This window comes from Cervus elaphus, chromosome 26, assembly GCF_910594005.1.
Source record: "Cervus elaphus chromosome 26, mCerEla1.1, whole genome shotgun sequence".
Taxonomy (NCBI): domain Eukaryota; kingdom Metazoa; phylum Chordata; class Mammalia; order Artiodactyla; family Cervidae; genus Cervus; species Cervus elaphus.
In genome coordinates, this window is record NC_057840.1 from 40,173,167 (window position 1) to 40,189,250 (window position 16,084).

The 16,084-nt window shown below is 55.1% G+C and overlaps 1 protein-coding gene across 1 annotated transcript in view; it reads left to right on the forward strand.

The window, feature by feature from the left end:
* The first annotated feature begins 3,058 nt into the window (after nt 1-3,058).
* LOC122684263 overlaps nt 3,059-16,084 on the forward strand; it is a 69,315-nt gene continuing 56,289 nt past the window's right edge. Inside the window, exons 1-2 of the mRNA XM_043888271.1 lie at nt 3,059-3,072; nt 4,937-5,289. Of these exons, the coding sequence (XP_043744206.1) occupies nt 3,059-3,072; nt 4,937-5,289 (367 nt within the window). The remainder of the gene's footprint in view (nt 3,073-4,936; nt 5,290-16,084) is intronic.

The window sequence follows — 16,084 nt, forward strand, 5'->3', positions numbered from 1 at the left end:
GGGAGTGGCTTATAACATTTCAGGGGTCAAATACCGCAGGGGGCTGATCACAGTGTTTTCTTTGCTATTGCTTTCATCTGATGCACACAGCAGAGAGCTTCCCTGGAGAAAAAGGACTGCAGTCTTCACACTTAGCTGGAGATGGGCCATACTTCTGTGGGCTATAGAAGTGGAATTCAGGATGTTCTTCATTTCCGTGTAAGCTTAAGGTCAGGTAAATAAATAAAGCCTGCACTTTGATCTTCTGCGGAAATTTGGTATTTAGCTGGGCCTGGATCTGTACATTGGACAAACTAGATTTTCCAAAAGACTCACAGAACCTAAACTTGGATTCAGCCCCTTAAAGATATCCTTGCCCAAACAAAAGCAATTCCTCCAGGCCAGAACCAGCAGTGGGTATAACACTGCTTTCTGGTAAGTGGTGATTACTTCACGTTTGGATGTTTTTTTACACTTGAGTTTCACAGCTATTAGTTGTTCTTTATAGAAGCCTTAGTATAGAACATTATAACATTCGTTCTCCAAAAATAGAATCATCGGCTGACACGCAAAGTAGTTGGAAACAAACTGAGACCACCCCTTTCCAAGAATGTATGTTTGTCTTAGAAATGTCTTCAGCTTTATGCAAAATCTAGAGAAAAGGGGGACTTTTAAAGCAGAAGCCATGAAGGATATTAGCCACAGACTGAAGGAGGGAGAGGGGGCACGGTGGGAGTGTCTTGCAAAGTCTCAGGACAAGACATAATGTCATTTGCTCACTTAGCATCTGTGCCTCTGTTAAAGGGAACACAGTCCAAACTAAACCAAAATAAGGAAAGTCTGGGCAATGCTCTGTCCTTGCACGACAGGTCCTTCCAACAGTCTCACTTTACTCTTGTCATCTTCACAGTCCTCAAGAGCTTCATCTGCATGTTTTGTGTTGAGATACAAATAAAATTATCACCCACTCAGTGGTATAAGCAGCCCAAGTTACAGGTCTCAGCCCCCCACACCTTCCTGGGGTCTCCCTTCTACATCCAAAGGTTGTGTGAATGCCTGTGAGAAAATCATTATTACATCCCTACTGGACACAAGATGCTCCAGATGCCCAAGTCAGGTTTTCAAATACACCCTAAGACTTGGAATGGAAAGTAAATTTTCTAAAAATGTATTGATGGGCCCATGGGCTTTCATAGATGACACTTAATAAGAAATTAGGATTAAACTAAACCCCAGGTAGCCTTTAAATTGAAATCATCTAGGGAATGGGCCTGTCCAGAAGGAATTGGCAAGTCTTAGCTTGACTTGGGGGCTATTGGAGTTTCCCACCAATTAACAACTTTTTTGGTGCCCCAGCCAAATAACATTGAGTGTTTTAATTCTGTAATATTTTTTTCTTTCCAGTTTCACTTTTCAGTCACCCACTGTGACCCAAAAGAGGGATAAAAAGGGACACGTGAGGAGGACACGAGTTGCTTATATTTAGATCATTGCTTTAAAAATGCTGGTCTAATATGAGCAGTTATTTGTTCCCATTGGGAGGAAAAATGACATGACATCTTCTGCACATTTAGGATGAACACACTTTTAGCTTGATAAAAAATTTCCCCATAAGTGCAATGCTTGTTTTGTTGGTTCAGTGTATTTTTCACCAAATGGTGTGAACATATGGCCCGTACTTCTCTTGGCCATAAGATCTGAAGGGAGAAGACTTCTGATGGCGAAGAGCCATGGTGATTTATCGAGATGAGTTTCAATTCCAAAGGGGAACCTGGAGTGAAGGCCTCTCTCAGCCAACTCTTGACATGCAGTCCCCTCTCCCCACATTTATGTCTAATGTCTGCTTCCGTGGGTAATAGATTGGAATGCATCTGGAAAAAGAAGGCTTTTGCTAATTAGTGGAATTTCATCTTGGTGGACCTTGTTTTCAGAAATTAAACTCGTATTAGTTTGTGGGCTCAGAGTGCTGGGCAATCATGTCCCGATGCAAACCGCTATCTCCCACCCAGAATCGTCTGTAAGGGCCAATGTTAAATGGTGAGATTCCTCAGTGCCTGGAAATCATGTTTCAGTTCTCACACTCACTTAGGGAACTGAACTTAGGTTTTTGGAGAACACTCTCCTCAAAGCCTCCCGCCTGCCTGCCTTCATGGAGGTGGAGATGAGAACTGCTCTCAAAAACACACAGGAAAGGGTGTTTTGGTGGCATTTCCCATGGCTCCCACCATCCCCAGGAGAGGCCTGCCAGCGAGCCCCCCTGCCCTCTGGCCCTCCTCACTCCAGGACAGAGGGCTTTTGACCCTTCCACCCTTTAAGGGCACGGAGGTGGGCATGACCTAGCCCCAGTACCTGCCACGGCGGAGCCAGCCAGTCACATAAGGCCTCAGCCCGGCAGGGTCTTCTCAGAGGGCAGCGTTGCTTGTGTGCCCACCACCCAGTCGGGATTCGCCTGCTTCCGTGCCTCTGCCAACCCCTTCAGTGTACATGGGGCAGAGCCTGACCCTGCCATCTTGCATGCATGTCGTATAGTCGCTCGCTCACGTCCCTCCCTGTGTGCCCCCGTGGATTGCAGCCCGCCAGGCTCCTGTGTCCATGGGATTTCCCAGGCAAGAATACTGGAGTGGGTGGCCAGGTCCTTCTCCAGGGGATCTTCTCAACCCGTGGATCAAACCCATGTCTCCCACATTGGCAGGCGGCTTCTTAACCACGAGCCACCAGGGAAGCCCCTTGCATACCGTAGGCATTTATTAATCATAGTGCTTTCTCATCCCATCACATGCCTAAAGGGGGCCACAAGTCAGCAAGTAAGAACCATTCAGCGTCACATGTGTTGCATTCGTAAGCAGAGGATACAGGGGAGGAACCCAGCTCTCTTGGCGGGAGCAACCGAGAAGGCTTCCTCTAGGAGGCTGCCTGATTAGGGCTAAGAAAAGGACAGTGTTCTTTCCCAGGTAAATGGCTTGACATATCATAAAGTTAGGAAAGATGCCTGGGCATTCTGGGATCTAAAAGAAATCCAAAATGGTTCAGTGGCAGGTTTTGAAGAGATATGAAGGAGGAGGGGGTGGGGGTGCCAAGGATGAGACTACAGAGGTGAGTACAGGACCTCGAGAGCCCTGCGTCCCCCCGAGAAAGCCAGGTATGAAGGACTTAGTAAAATCAGAGCTCAGCTGTTTGCAGTATTCCAGCAAGCAGTGCTGAGTGAGAGCTGGTGAGAGTAGCTACAGGAAACGAATGCAGAGGCTTCTTGACCTTGTGGTGCTTACGGAATGTCCCGGGGTAGCTAGTTGTCAGTGGGCAGGTGCACACAGAATCCAGCGCCTACCTAGAGGCTGGGATGAAGATCTGGGTGTCGTGTGCATAGAGGGGGGGCGGCGTGGATCCCTGGGGAGTGTGCTGACTGGGGAGACATGAGGGCCGGGCTCGGGACTCAGAAGGAGAGCACTGAAGGGAGAAGCTGGGGAGGAAGAGAAGCTGGGTGGGGGGGGGAGAGGAGAAGCTGGGGGGAGAGGAGGAGAAGCTGAGGGGGAGAGGAGAAGCTGAGGGGGAGAGGAGAAGCTGAGGGGGAGAGGAGAAGCTGAGGGGGAGAGGAGAAGCTGAGGGGGAGAGGAGAAGCTGAGGGGGAGAGGAGAAGCTGAGGGGGAGAGGAGAAGCTGAGGGGGAGAAGCTGAGGGGGAGAGGAGAAGCTGAGGGGGAGAGGAGAAGCTGAGGGGGAGAAGCTGAGGGGGAGAGGAGAAGCTGGGGGGGGAGGAGAAGCTGGGGGGAGAGGAGAAGCTGGGTGGGGGGGAGGAGAAGCTGAGGGGGAGAGGAGAAGCTGGGGGGGAGAGGAGAAGCTGAGGGGGAGAGGAGAAGCTGAGGGGGAGAGGAGAAGCTGAGGGGGAGAGGAGAAGCTGGGGGGGAGAGGAGAAGCTGAGGGGGAGAAGCTGAGGGGGAGAGGAGAAGCTGAGGGGGAGAGGAGAAGCTGAGGGGGAGAAGCTGAGGGGGAGAGGAGAAGCTGGGGGGGGAGGAGAAGCTGGGGGGAGAGGAGAAGCTGGGGGGAGAGGAGAAGCTGAGGGGGAGAGGAGAAGCTGGGGGGAGAGGAGAAGCTGGGGGGAGAGGAGAAGCTGGGTGGGGGGGAGGAGAAGCTGAGGGGGAGAGGAGAAGCTGGGGGGGAGAGGAGAAGCTGAGGGGGAGAGGAGAAGCTGAGGGGGAGAGGAGAAGCTGAGGGGGAGAGGAGAAGCTGGGTGGGGGGGAGGAGAAGCTGAGGGGGAGAGGAGAAGCTGGGTGGGGGGGGAGGAGAAGCTGAGGGGGAGAGGAGAAGCTGGGTGGGGCGGGGAGGAGAAGCTGAGGGGGAGAGGAGAAGCTGGGTGGGGGGGGAGGAGAAGCTGGGTGGGGGGGGAGGAGAAGCTGAGGGGGAGAGGAGAAGCTGGGTGGGGGGGGAGGAGAAGCTGGGTGGGGGGGGGAGGAGAAGCTGAGGGGGAGAGGAGAAGCTGGGGGGGGAGGAGAAGCTGGGGGGGAGAGGAGAAGCTGGGTGGGGGGGGAGGAGAAGCTGAGGGGGAGAGGAGAAGCTGGGTGGGGGGGGAGGAGAAGCTGAGGGGGAGAGGGGAAGCTGGGGGGGGGGGGGAGGAGAAGCTGGGTGGGGGGGGAGGAGAAGCTGAGGGGGAGAGGAGAAGCTGGGTGGAGAGGAGAAGCTGGGGGGGGGAGAGGAGAAGCTGGGGGGAGAGGAGAAGCTGGCGGGGGGGAGGAGAAGCTGGAAGGGGAGAGGAGAAACTGGGGGTGGGGGGAGAGGAGAAACTGGGGGTGGGGGGAGAGGAGAAGCTGGTGTGGGAGAGGAGAAGCTGGGGGGGAGGAGAAGCTGGGGGGAGGAGAAGCTGGGGAGGAAGAGAAGCTGGGGGGCAGAGGAGAAGCTGGTGTGGTAGAGGAGAAGCTGGGGGGGAGGAGAAGCTGGTGGGGGAGAAGCTGGCGCGGGGGGTTGGAGAAGCTGGGGGCGGGGTGAGGAGGAGACGCTGGGGGGGTGGCTGGGGGAGGAGAACCCGGGAGGAGCAGGACCCCGAGGCGGAGGACACGCGGATGGGCGCCATGCTAGCCAAGGGCGGTGCGGGCCGCGCGTCAGGGCAGATGCTGCGTCCAGGCTCCGGCGACGGGGCGGTCGTTTCCCCGCCGGCCAGGGCGCGTCCTGCCCCACTCCAGACCCCACAAGAGAGCCCCCGGAGCCGGGTCGAGCCCCCTTTAAGACGCTCCTCGGAAGCTTCGAGAGGCGCAGCTTGCGGCCGTCGGCGACGCGGGGAGTCCTGCCTGACACGCAGCCCTGCCTCTTCCGAGCAGGCAACGGTAATTCTAGTCGCTCCTCGTAAACGGTGGGACCAAGGAGACGAACTGGCCGATAAGCCGTGTCCTCCAGCCGCCCCGGCGTCCTCGTCCCGGGGCGGGGAGGCCCGCCTGCCCCGCAGGGTGGAGGCCAGCGGCCCGGCGGCCGGGAAACCCGACCCTGCCGGCCCGGCGTCGGCCTCGAGGCGGAGGACGGCCCTGGAAGCCGGGGCACTGGGGACCCTGCGCCGCCAGCCCCCGGGCCGCGGGGTCCGCAGGCACCTCGGGCGGCCCCGACCGCGGCCGGGATCCGAGGCGCGCGGGGCGGCGCCGCGCTCCCTGCCAGCCAGCGTCCCTGCCGGCTCGGCCCTCTCCAGGCGCCGTCCCGGGCCCCGGCGCCTCCCGGCCACCCTGCGAAGCCGCCGGGAGGGCCCCAGGGGAGCGCCGAGGGCCGCGGCCCCGTTTCCCACCGCGGGAGGGCGCTGGAGCGCGGCCCGGCGACCCCGGGGCCCGGGACAGCCGCGCGCCGCCCGCCCGCTCGCCCGCCTCCGCTTGGAGGACGGCGGCTCCCGACGGCAGGGGCCGGGGCCGCGCGCCCCTCCACCCCGCGGGGCCGCCCTTCTCTCTCCCCTCCGTCTGCTTCCGGCCCGCGAGAGCCTCCCCCTTCCCCGGGCGGCCTCCTCCCGCGTCTGACCTCCTCCCCCGCGTGGCTTCCTCCCCCGCGGGGCCTCAGAGCACCGCTGCCCCTGCCCGTCCCTGACCGCGTGGACGCCGCCAGGCCCACCTTCCCTTGCTGCTCCGCCAGGCTCTGAGCCGCTCCTGTGCTGAATGCTCCGTCGTAAATCTCAGTCACTCCTTCCCTCTGGGTTATTTTGTTCTTTATTTTCCTTATAATTTCTTTATAAGAAATTGTTCTTTATATTTCTCATTGGAATATGTATCTTCATTTCTGTTTGATTTTGTAAAACATTCAGGTTATCCATTTTCTTGGAACAGGCCCTCAGCCGTGGTGGCTGCGTGATCAGAATTCTTCCTTTTCCTCCCTCACTTGTGGATGTTGTTGTTCTTTTTTTTTTTCGGGGAGAGGGGAGCCTCCTTTACTCAACCCTTCTCCCCTTCTTCCCTTTGCTAATGATCTCTAATGATTTCTATATCTGAGCATTTTTCTTCTATTATTTCTTCTTCTCTGCTCCTTTATTTCCTTTTGGAAGCCCTGTTATGCAAATCTTCCCCAATAGATACTCTGTGATCTTCCTCTTTTTCTCTTTCTTGTTATTTACTCTTTTCACACCTACATCTTCTTCTAAACCCTCAGAGAATTTCTCCAGGTAATTAGTTTGCAGTGCAGTGTTAGTGGCTCTGCCATGTCCAACTCTTTGCGATCCCATGGACTTGCCGGTCAGCCTCCTTTGTCCACGGAGTTCTCCAGGCAAGAATACAGAAGTGGGTTGCCATTCCCTTCTCCATGGGATCTTCCTGACCCAGGGATGGAACCCAGGTCTCCTGCATTGCAGGCAGATTCTTTGCCATCTGAGCCACCAGGGAAGCTGGCTTTCTGCAACATCCAATACACAGTTCACTGTTCTTGCGGACCTCAGAAACAATGCGTAGTTAGTGTTTTACTTCTAGAAACAATATTTTAAACATTTGAGATGGTTCTCTTTTCATCGATGCAATTTCGTCCCCGGTCTCTTTGAGAATATAAAGTTTTCCTCTTTCTTGGAGAAAATCAATTTCACAGGAAAATACTTGTTCATGTAAGCTCCCTTATTGTAGATTTCTGAATCTTTTTGCATGTTCAACTGTTTTTCTCCATAGTTTATTGGATTTGAGATGGGTTTTTTTGGAAACTGTGTTAAAAGACTTCAGTCCCACACAAAGGAGTAAAGAGGAAACTTCATGTTTTCTGTTTCTGTATTTTAATTTTGTTTCGCTGGAGGCTCTCTGAGCCATAGACGAGAGAGTTGATGTTACACTGGAAAGGACAGAGCAACAAAAGTCCGCTGTGTCCTGAGTGTGGTGCTTCGGTGCCTTCCGGAGGCCGTCCGTGGACATTTGCTCTTTTTAAAAATTGTATTTATTTAATTTTGGCTCTGCTGGGTCTCTGTTGCTGCCTGGGCTTTTCTCTAGTTGCGATGAGTGGGGGCTGCTCTCAAGTTGTGATGCCCGGGCTTCCGCTTGTGCTGGCTTCTCCTGTTGCGGAGCATGAGCTCTGGGGCACGTGCGCTTCAGTAGTTGTGACGCTCGGGCTTAGCTGTCCCTCGTCATGTGGGATCTGCCCGGACCAGGGATCGAACTCGGGTCCCCTGCATTGGCAGGCGGGGTCTTAACCAAGAGCCCACCAAGGAAGTCCTGTCGTGGGCTTGTTCTGCCCACCCGACACTGGGGTGGGTGGGTGGGGTGCCGGGGTCACAAGAAATAGGAAGGGAGCTCCGTGGATGTGGCTGGGCAGTGTTGTGTGTGTGTGTCTGAGTGTGTGGGTGTGTGTCTGTGTGTGTTGCTTACAGGCCTTCTCTTAACTGCTGCCGCCAGCTCCATGAGAGGCCCTTACGGAAATACCCCGTTTTACTCATCACAGTGTCCTTTGCAGGTCAGGCCTGGGGATGGAGGCCAAGTCGGGGCTCTCTGCCAACGTCTCCTAGGTCTTTCCCAACCCCACACAGGGCTGGGAAGCCAGAGGTTCTACTCCAGCAGCCTGGGGTGGAAAATTATGTCCCAGCTCTGAAGTTTCCCCTTTGGAATTTGGGGGAGCTTCCTTCTGTGATCTGACATGGCTAGGTTTTCATTATGAAAACATTGTATCCCGTATCTTTTTAAATGACTTTTTATTTTTAAATAACTAGAGACTTACAGGAAGTTACACAAATAACACAGAGGTCCACAGGTGTCCCCTGCACTGGCGTCTCCAGTGGTGACGTCTTAGCTAACTGTGTTCAGTGTCAAACCAGGCCCCTGACCTCGCTGCAGTGTGTGTGTCCACGCCGTACTTCTAAATATTCAAAGGGAATAGAAATGGCCGTTTCCTCCCCCCAGGTCCCTCCCCCTCAGCCCCAGGGCCTTCGGTCCCTGCCGGTGCCGAACCTCCACCCCTCCGGGGGCGCGAGGAGGCCTCCTGGGTTTCTGGGTGACGAGCTGGTCAGCGGAGCCGGCTCCCTGTGCTCGGGACTCTTGGCCTCCATGTCACACACGCCCACCCTCCAGGACCAGGGGTCCTGGGGCCAGGGTCCAGGGCCAGGGCTCCAGCGCCCTCACGGTGCTCCCCCACGGTGCTCCCCCCGTGGTCCTCCCTCACAAATGACCTCGGGCCCTTCAAGGGCTTTAGTAACAGGAAACCGGGAGGGGCTGGGTCCTGGCCTTCCTCCGGGTCCCGCAGGCCTCTCCAGAGCCCCGGGTTCCCCCGCCTCATCTTCCCCTCGTCGGACACCACATCCCGAGGGTGCCCTCAGCCGCCCGGTACCACGTTGGCACCTGTCCCCAGGCCTGAGCCCCAGGTGTGGAGCTGGGAGTCATCCCACATAGGCTCTGGTCCCTGGGGGACCAGCGGTACCTCGGAGGAAGCAGGAAGGTCCTGCAGGGAAACATTGCACAAGAGAAGGGGGAGACCCCCGCTCCTAGCTGTGTGCTTTCTCATGAGCTTATTGTTCATTTATTGAGCTTACTGCTACAGAGGGGAAAAAGCAACATTCCCTCTTTTTTCAAAGGAGTCACGTGGCCATTGGTGAGCTGGGCTTTTCCCTGGCTTCCCCCAAAACAGAGACCCTTCCCTCCAGCTCCTGGAAGTGAGCAGGGTCTGCCTTCTGGGAGAGGACCGGCCTCTGGGCCTGGCTCTGCTCAGAGGAGGGCGGGGGCTATCGGGGAGGACGGTGAGGGCGATGCTGACGCGGTGAGGCATCTTTCCAGAGGGCCGGTCTGGAGTGACCGCAGGCGATGAACGGCCTCGGGCCTCCCGAGGAGGCCCCTGTGAACGGCCCTCTGACTGCGGAGGGCGGTGACGGCGCAGCTCCGTGCGGTAAACAGTCTCCCCAGCGTCCGTGGCTCCTGAGTCTGCAGTGACGCGAAGAACCAAACATGCTAACGATACCAACGGCAGGAAAACCTGGAGAACGACCCCGGAACGAGGTCTGCCCCAGCCCCGGAGAGCGTAGCGCTGGGACACCCCAAGCCCTTGGGTCCTCTGCCCTGGGCGCCCCCCCCTCCAGCCAGCAGTGCTTCCAGCAGCCCTGGGGGGGAGCTGTGGCCCACCGGGGCCGTTGCTTGCCAATGGCAGAAACCACTCATTGAAGCAGAAATGGAATAGTAAGGATATCAAGTGGCTCATAGAATCCACAGAATGACAACCAGGCTCAGCAGAAGGGCGGGGACCACAGGAGGGCGGCAGCTGAGGACGCGCCAGCCACGCGCGGGGGCCAGGCCCCACCCAGAGACCTTCGTGCCAAGGCTTCGGCGGTCAGGGGACCCTGGCAGGGGACAGGCGGCAGCGTGGCAGTGAGCTGTGAACGCCGTGCGCCCTCCGTGTGGCCCGCCTCCGACATCCTCTGACATCCTGACACCCCGTGGCTGTCCTGTCCACGGGGCTCGCGTGGTCAGCAGGATGGTGGATGGTGCGAGGACACGTTGTGCGAGGAATTCTTCCTCCGCTGATGCCCCAGACAGCCCCTCGGGCCGGCAAGGCTTCCGCGGGCGCTGGTGCTTCCCTGGGAGGGTGCGTGGGTCGCAATGGGGGCTCGGGGTGCTCCTGGGTGGGGCTCAGGACTCAAGGGGGGTACAGAGTGCATGAAAGTGAAAGTGTGAGTCACTCAATCGTATCCAACTCTTTGCCATCCCGTGGACTGTAGCCCGCCAGGCTCCTCTGTCCATGGGGTTCTCCAGGCAAGAGTACTGGAGTGGGTTGCCATGCCCTTCTCCAGGGGATCTTCCCAACCCAGGGATCAAACCCGGGCCTCCTGCATTGTGGGGCCGATTCTTTATCATCTGAGCCACCAGGGAAGCAGAGAGTGCATTGATGAAAGAAAAAAACGGGGTCCCCTAGTAAGGGGGGAAAGCAAGTGATTTGGGAAAGACCGGGGGTGGGAGTGAGTCCTAAAGAGTAGAACTCTGACAGCAGGTGAAGACGTGGTCTGAAGGACAGGTAGGACCGGCAGGTGTGGGAGCGTCCTGGGGCCGAGGATGCTGACCGTGCAGCAAACAGGCAGTCGTTAGAGCCCGGTGCCCACCGGTCTCTCGAGTTCCCTGCAACTTTGCGGGCGGCAGTCGTCGGCCCCGCTGTTACCCCTCGGAGCAAGCTGGTCCTCCAGAGGTCCTCCCCCGCCCGCATACTGAGGAAGTGAGAGCTACGATCTTCAGCAGGCCTCTAAGACTCATCGAAGCAGTTAGAACTTTCCTGAATGGCCTGGAGAGGTCCAGTCCGGAGAGGAGGAGGACAGAGGAGGTGCTGAGGGTGTGGGCTGCGGGGGTTGTGAGGTTACCTGCTAACTATGGCTTCTCATTAGGAGTAGCTTCAGGGTCAGGGGCCGGGTCAAGGCTGTCCTTCTTGGCCCCTGGCACCCACGTGGTGGCTCCCAGCCCTGCACCCGGGGGTTCAGCCTGTAGGCAGACCCTGTAAAACAAGATGATACTGCTGAAGGCCAAGGGTAACCTGCAGGCCTCAGTTGGCACAACACTTCCTCACTTCCTGTAGCCTCCCCGCCATAATCCGACCTTCCTCGGGTGCCCTTTTCTTAAGAGGTTAACAAACGCATCCATTGTAGAAATTTGAAAAGCATGGGAGCATAGAGATAAAATTTTGGAACAAAAATTACCTGTAACTCTGGCACTCAGAAATATTCACTTGAAAAAAGTGTTCAATTTTATAAGCAAATTTTAAAATTTATTATATCATGAGCCTTTTCATGTCATTAATTTTTCTAAAATTTGAATCTTAGTGGCTGCCTAGGGCTCCATTTATTTCACCAATCCCCTATTGTTGGACATTTATGTCTTTTCCAAATTTTCACCACCATAAAAAATGCTGCAGTGAACATCCTAGAAGATAAATCTTTGTGACTATCTCTAATTAATTCATTAAGATAAATTCCTGGTATAAATTCCTGTAAAAACAATGTATCAAGTGGGATGACTATATTTAAAGCTATTTGGACACATTGTCATGATACATGCAGAGGAAATCACATCTTTGAAAATCCCAAGTGTACAAAGGGTCCAGCTCCTTGAACCCAGCCAGTTCTGTCTTCCCCTCTAAATTTGATAGACAAAAAAGAGCTTTTATTGTTTGGTTTTCATTTCTTTGTGAACACAATTGAATATTTTAAAATACGTTCTTAACTCATGTTTTGTCTTTTGGAAAATTTCTCTCTGTATCCTTTGTTGATTTCTCCACCAGATTATTACTCTTTCATAAAACTGTTCCTGACCTCAGTCTCCTTATCCACAAAAAGAATCGCCTGGACCAAATGACCTCTTGACCCCAAGGTCATTTCAAAGAGCTCAGATCTTCCTCTCTGCTGTTACCCTCCCCTCATCAGCAGCCTGCCCAGGTCTCTAAACCTATCAGCGTAGCTCCGGGAAAACTTGAATTTCAAATGTCTGCCTGGGTTGAGTTTCACACTTAAGTCAGGTGGGTGATCAGACTCACAGCTCGAGTGGGAGCCAGTCTGTCCCTGAGGAAAGGGTCCAGGCTGAGGTCTCTGAGTTCCACTGGGTGTGGGCAGTTCTACCTGCTGCAGAAATGCCTAATGTGCACCAGCCTCTGCCCCTTATCAACTGAGGAAATGATGACACATCCATAAAAATTTAAATCTTATGACATGGAAGAACTTATCTTTAAATAAGAAAAGCAGATTCCAGGAGAATGGAAGCGCTTGCACACCTGCTCCTGTGTACACTCAGAGAATAGCATCTGGAAGCATATTCTGCAATGTATTAACAATTTCCATCACTAGGAAGTGGGGTTACCAGTTTTCACTTGGTTCGTATAATTTGTGCTTTTCCACACGAATATGAATGTTGATCAGTGAGCAGGGCTGCTTTCCCTTTCCTTTACGGTAATGCCCACACGTGGACCCTGGGGCAGCTGCCCACTGAACTCACGTCCCCGGGGCCATGTGTCAGCGGCTTCGGGCGGCTCTGGGTGGAACCTCGTTACGTCATCTTTCAGGTCTTGTCGGGCCTTGTCGGCACTCAGAGGCCTGGCTCCTGTGCGTGGGAGGGGGTTTCCTCAGAAAGAATGTTCTCTCACCAGTCTTTTGTGGGTCTGTGGGCCCAGTGCCACAGCCTCCTGAAATCGGGGTTCTCAGTGGACAGAATTCAGTGCTCTACGCTCCCGGGCCAACAGGAGAACCTGGTCCAGGAATTCACCACTTACCTGCCTGGCACAATCACCCCGCCCTCACACACACATGCGTGTGCACATGCATGCTTCTCAAGGCAGACGAAGGTGACCTCTCAGACCTGGGGTCTCTTGCTGCCTCTCCTTGGCTGGTTTTCCAAGGACCTAAAACAGCTGTATTGTTGTGACAACTGAAATCAAGGCTGCAGCCCTGTCGGGGAGGGGGCGCTAGTGAAAGAAATATTTAGGCATTCCTGCAATGCTGCCTGTCGTCCTGCCTGCCTGGAAGTGGAGGATTGGACTGGTGAGCTTTCATTAGCTACAGGTTGCCTTCAGCTGAAGACGTGGGGATCAAGCACCTTTGTAAGTGAGCAAGTCCCTGGAGAAGGAAATGGTGACCCACTCCAGTATTCTTGCCTGGAGGATTCCATGGACAGAGGAGCCTGGCAAGCTACAGACCACGGGGCCGCAACGAGGCAGACACGACTGAGTATGCACGCATGGAGTTAGCAAGTCAGGGCTCACGAGTGCGGGTCTGCTCAGGGCTGGCCCCGCAGGCCGGAGGCCGCTGCCCTGTGGCCTCGGCCCCCAGACAAGCCTCCTTCATGCAGGATCTGGGGGGGTGCCTTGGGTCCAGGTCAGGGTCATAGCAGACAGAATGCCCTTCCAGACCCCAAGAGGCAGCCCCCCAAATTCCAGAGTGTGGGAAGAGAGCTGCAGACCAGGCCGGGGGAGCAGGGAGAGCCGGGGGCTCCAGGTCTGGAGTCTTTTCAGTGACCGGTGGTTTCACAAACGTGTCACCATCAAGGTTCAGTGCTACTGACACCTGGGACTCAAGTGATGGCCCAGAGAGAGGCTTGTTTGATAGTTCTTTAAATTTAAGAAAACCTAGTTTTCCAGTTTTACCTGTCAGTAATTGGAGGTGGGAGAGTCAGAAAGATCTCAAGGAAGTTAAGCTTTCACCACCGGTGTGCGCGTTTGTGAACGGGAACTCTAATGCGGATCTCAGATTAAATGGGGTGATGTTCGCAGGGCCCTTTGTTCTTTTGCCTGGAATGGCAGGAGCTCGGTCAGCCATTCCTCTCTCCTTCTCCTGATGCCTGTGAATCAGGACCAGTGAAAACCCAAGGGGAGCCAGAGTCAAGGTCCAGTGATCAGGGCAGGCCTGAGTGCCTGCTGGGGTGGCCCCGGGCAGTGACACAGAGTGGAGATGAGCCCCTGGTCTAGCAGGAGTGTGTGCCATGAGAAATAGAGCAGTTAGTCAAATAATGATAATCACGACAGAGTTAGAGACTAACAGGCAAAGTGATCTTGGAGTCCAAGGAAGGAGAGTCAGTCATTTGTTAGTAATAAACTTATGATGTAAGTATTGATATTATATATGTTACATATTATACATATATTATACATATGTGCCTGAAATGTGATAGATGACGTGCTTCCCAGGTGGCGCTAGTGGTGAAGACTCTGCCTGCCAGTGCAGGAGATGCACGAGACGTGGGTTTGATCCCTGGGTCAGGAAGATCCCCTGGAGGAGGGCATGGCGACCCACTCCAGTGTTCTTGCCTGAAAAACCCCATGGGCAGAGGAGCCTGGCACCACCCTGGGCACGAGCGCCACCTGGGAAGCCCGACAGCCCTGAGTGGGGTGGAAAGAAGACAAATCAGTAGATGCAGAGAGAACATAATCCCAGGATGCTGTTGGGTACCGGGAAGGAAAAGCCATGCTCTGGGAGAGCGTCTCCGGGGCCAGCTGGGTGGTGAGAGATGGGCAGCGTCTGGCAGCCTGGGAAGGAGCCTCCAGTTGCAAAGCCCAGGGGTGAGCATTCCAGGCAGATGAACTAGCCAGTGCAAAGGCCCTGAAGTGGGGAAGAGTGTGACCTGATCCTTAGTCAGCAGCCAGCGTGACTGGATGGCGGGGCTGGCAGGCAGGTGTGTGCAACTTAATGGATGATGTGATCTACCTGGCCACCGGCTTCCCTGGTGGCTCAGAGGGTAAAGAATCTGCTTGCCGTGCAGGAGATCTGGGTTCAATCCCTAGGTTGGGAAGATCCCATGGAGGAGGAAATGGCACCCCACTCCAGTATTCCTGCCTGGAGAATTCCATGGACAGAGGAGCCTGGAGGGCTACAGTCCATGGGGTCGCAAAGAGTCGGACACGACTTCACGACTAACACCTGGCCACAATGAGTAGGCGCTCAATGAATTGTAGCTGTTATGTGTTTATTAATCATTATGATTTTTAAATTCAGTCAAATATGAATTCTAAATAGGGTGTGGAACAGTCTTGCAGTCACCTAACTGCCATATTTATCTTAACTTTCTCTAAAGAGGCCATTTCAGTGCATGTGGTACCGTCCAGCCAGGCATAACAACATATTTGCCTTGCACTTAAAAGTTCTCTTTAAAAAAAAAAAATTAAGCTGCAGAATACTGTCTGAAATTCCTTTCTCCATCATAAGATGTTTAAAAGTCAACCAGGAAAAAAGAGCCAACCATGACACTCCCCGCCGCCTACCTCGGTGACACTAGAGGAATTATAAAGCACGGGCATCAATCGTTAGAGACCTGGGGCTTCTGCTGGGCCCTCTGTACTCCCCTGACGCCCCGCATCTGCTGTGTGACGTGGGGCTTGTCACTTGACCTCTCTGAGAACTGGTTCACTCATCTGTGAAACAGGAGCAATGATAACAGATTGACGCAGAGAGTCCTCGTGAGGGTCCCGGAGGTAACGTCTGTCGGTGTTTGCAAGGCCCCGAAGACCACCAGAGGAAGCGTGGCCGGACCTCTGGTTGTGCCTCAGTTGTCCCAGCCGTCGCCTCCCTCACCTGAAAGACAAGGAAAAGGAGTCGGAGTCAGATCACGCGGCCAAGCGTCCTGAGCAGCCCAGAGAAGTCCTCTTCCCCCTTCCTGTTCCCACGCGGGGTGCTCTCAGCCCGCCGCGGTGGGGAGACGGGACTGAACAAACCGTGTGGCGCTGAAGTAAGGTTCAGTGCACCGACGCGTGTCCAGACTGGGGCTTAACCTCTGCCGGCTCAAAGCCAGCGGGCAGCGCTGACCCTCCTCGCATGGGACCATGCCGATCACCGTCCTCTTCAGCTACTAAGCCCGGTTTACCTCACAGCACCCCAAGAACGTGGGAGCTGGAGGCCTGTCTCCGGCAGAGCCTCTCTCAGCGAGACACAGTGGTCAGGGCCCCGGGCCTGGCTTCAGACCTTAACTCCACAGTCCATTAGCCCCGCGTGTCGGCTTTCTCCTCCATCATACGGGGTCGGGGTGGACCGCCTACACCACGGCGAGGTGGGGTGGGCTCAGTCTGGTGGCATACGGCTGCCACGCTTGGTGCAGTGCCGGCACCTGGAAACGCTCAACGGCAGCCAAGGGCTAAGCCAGCGCCACCTTCGAGGCCGCCCGCGTTGTTGGGAGAGGGGCCACACATAACATCACCATCGCCGAGCGTGATGTGAGCGCGCGTGTGGGCACGTGTGTGCAGATG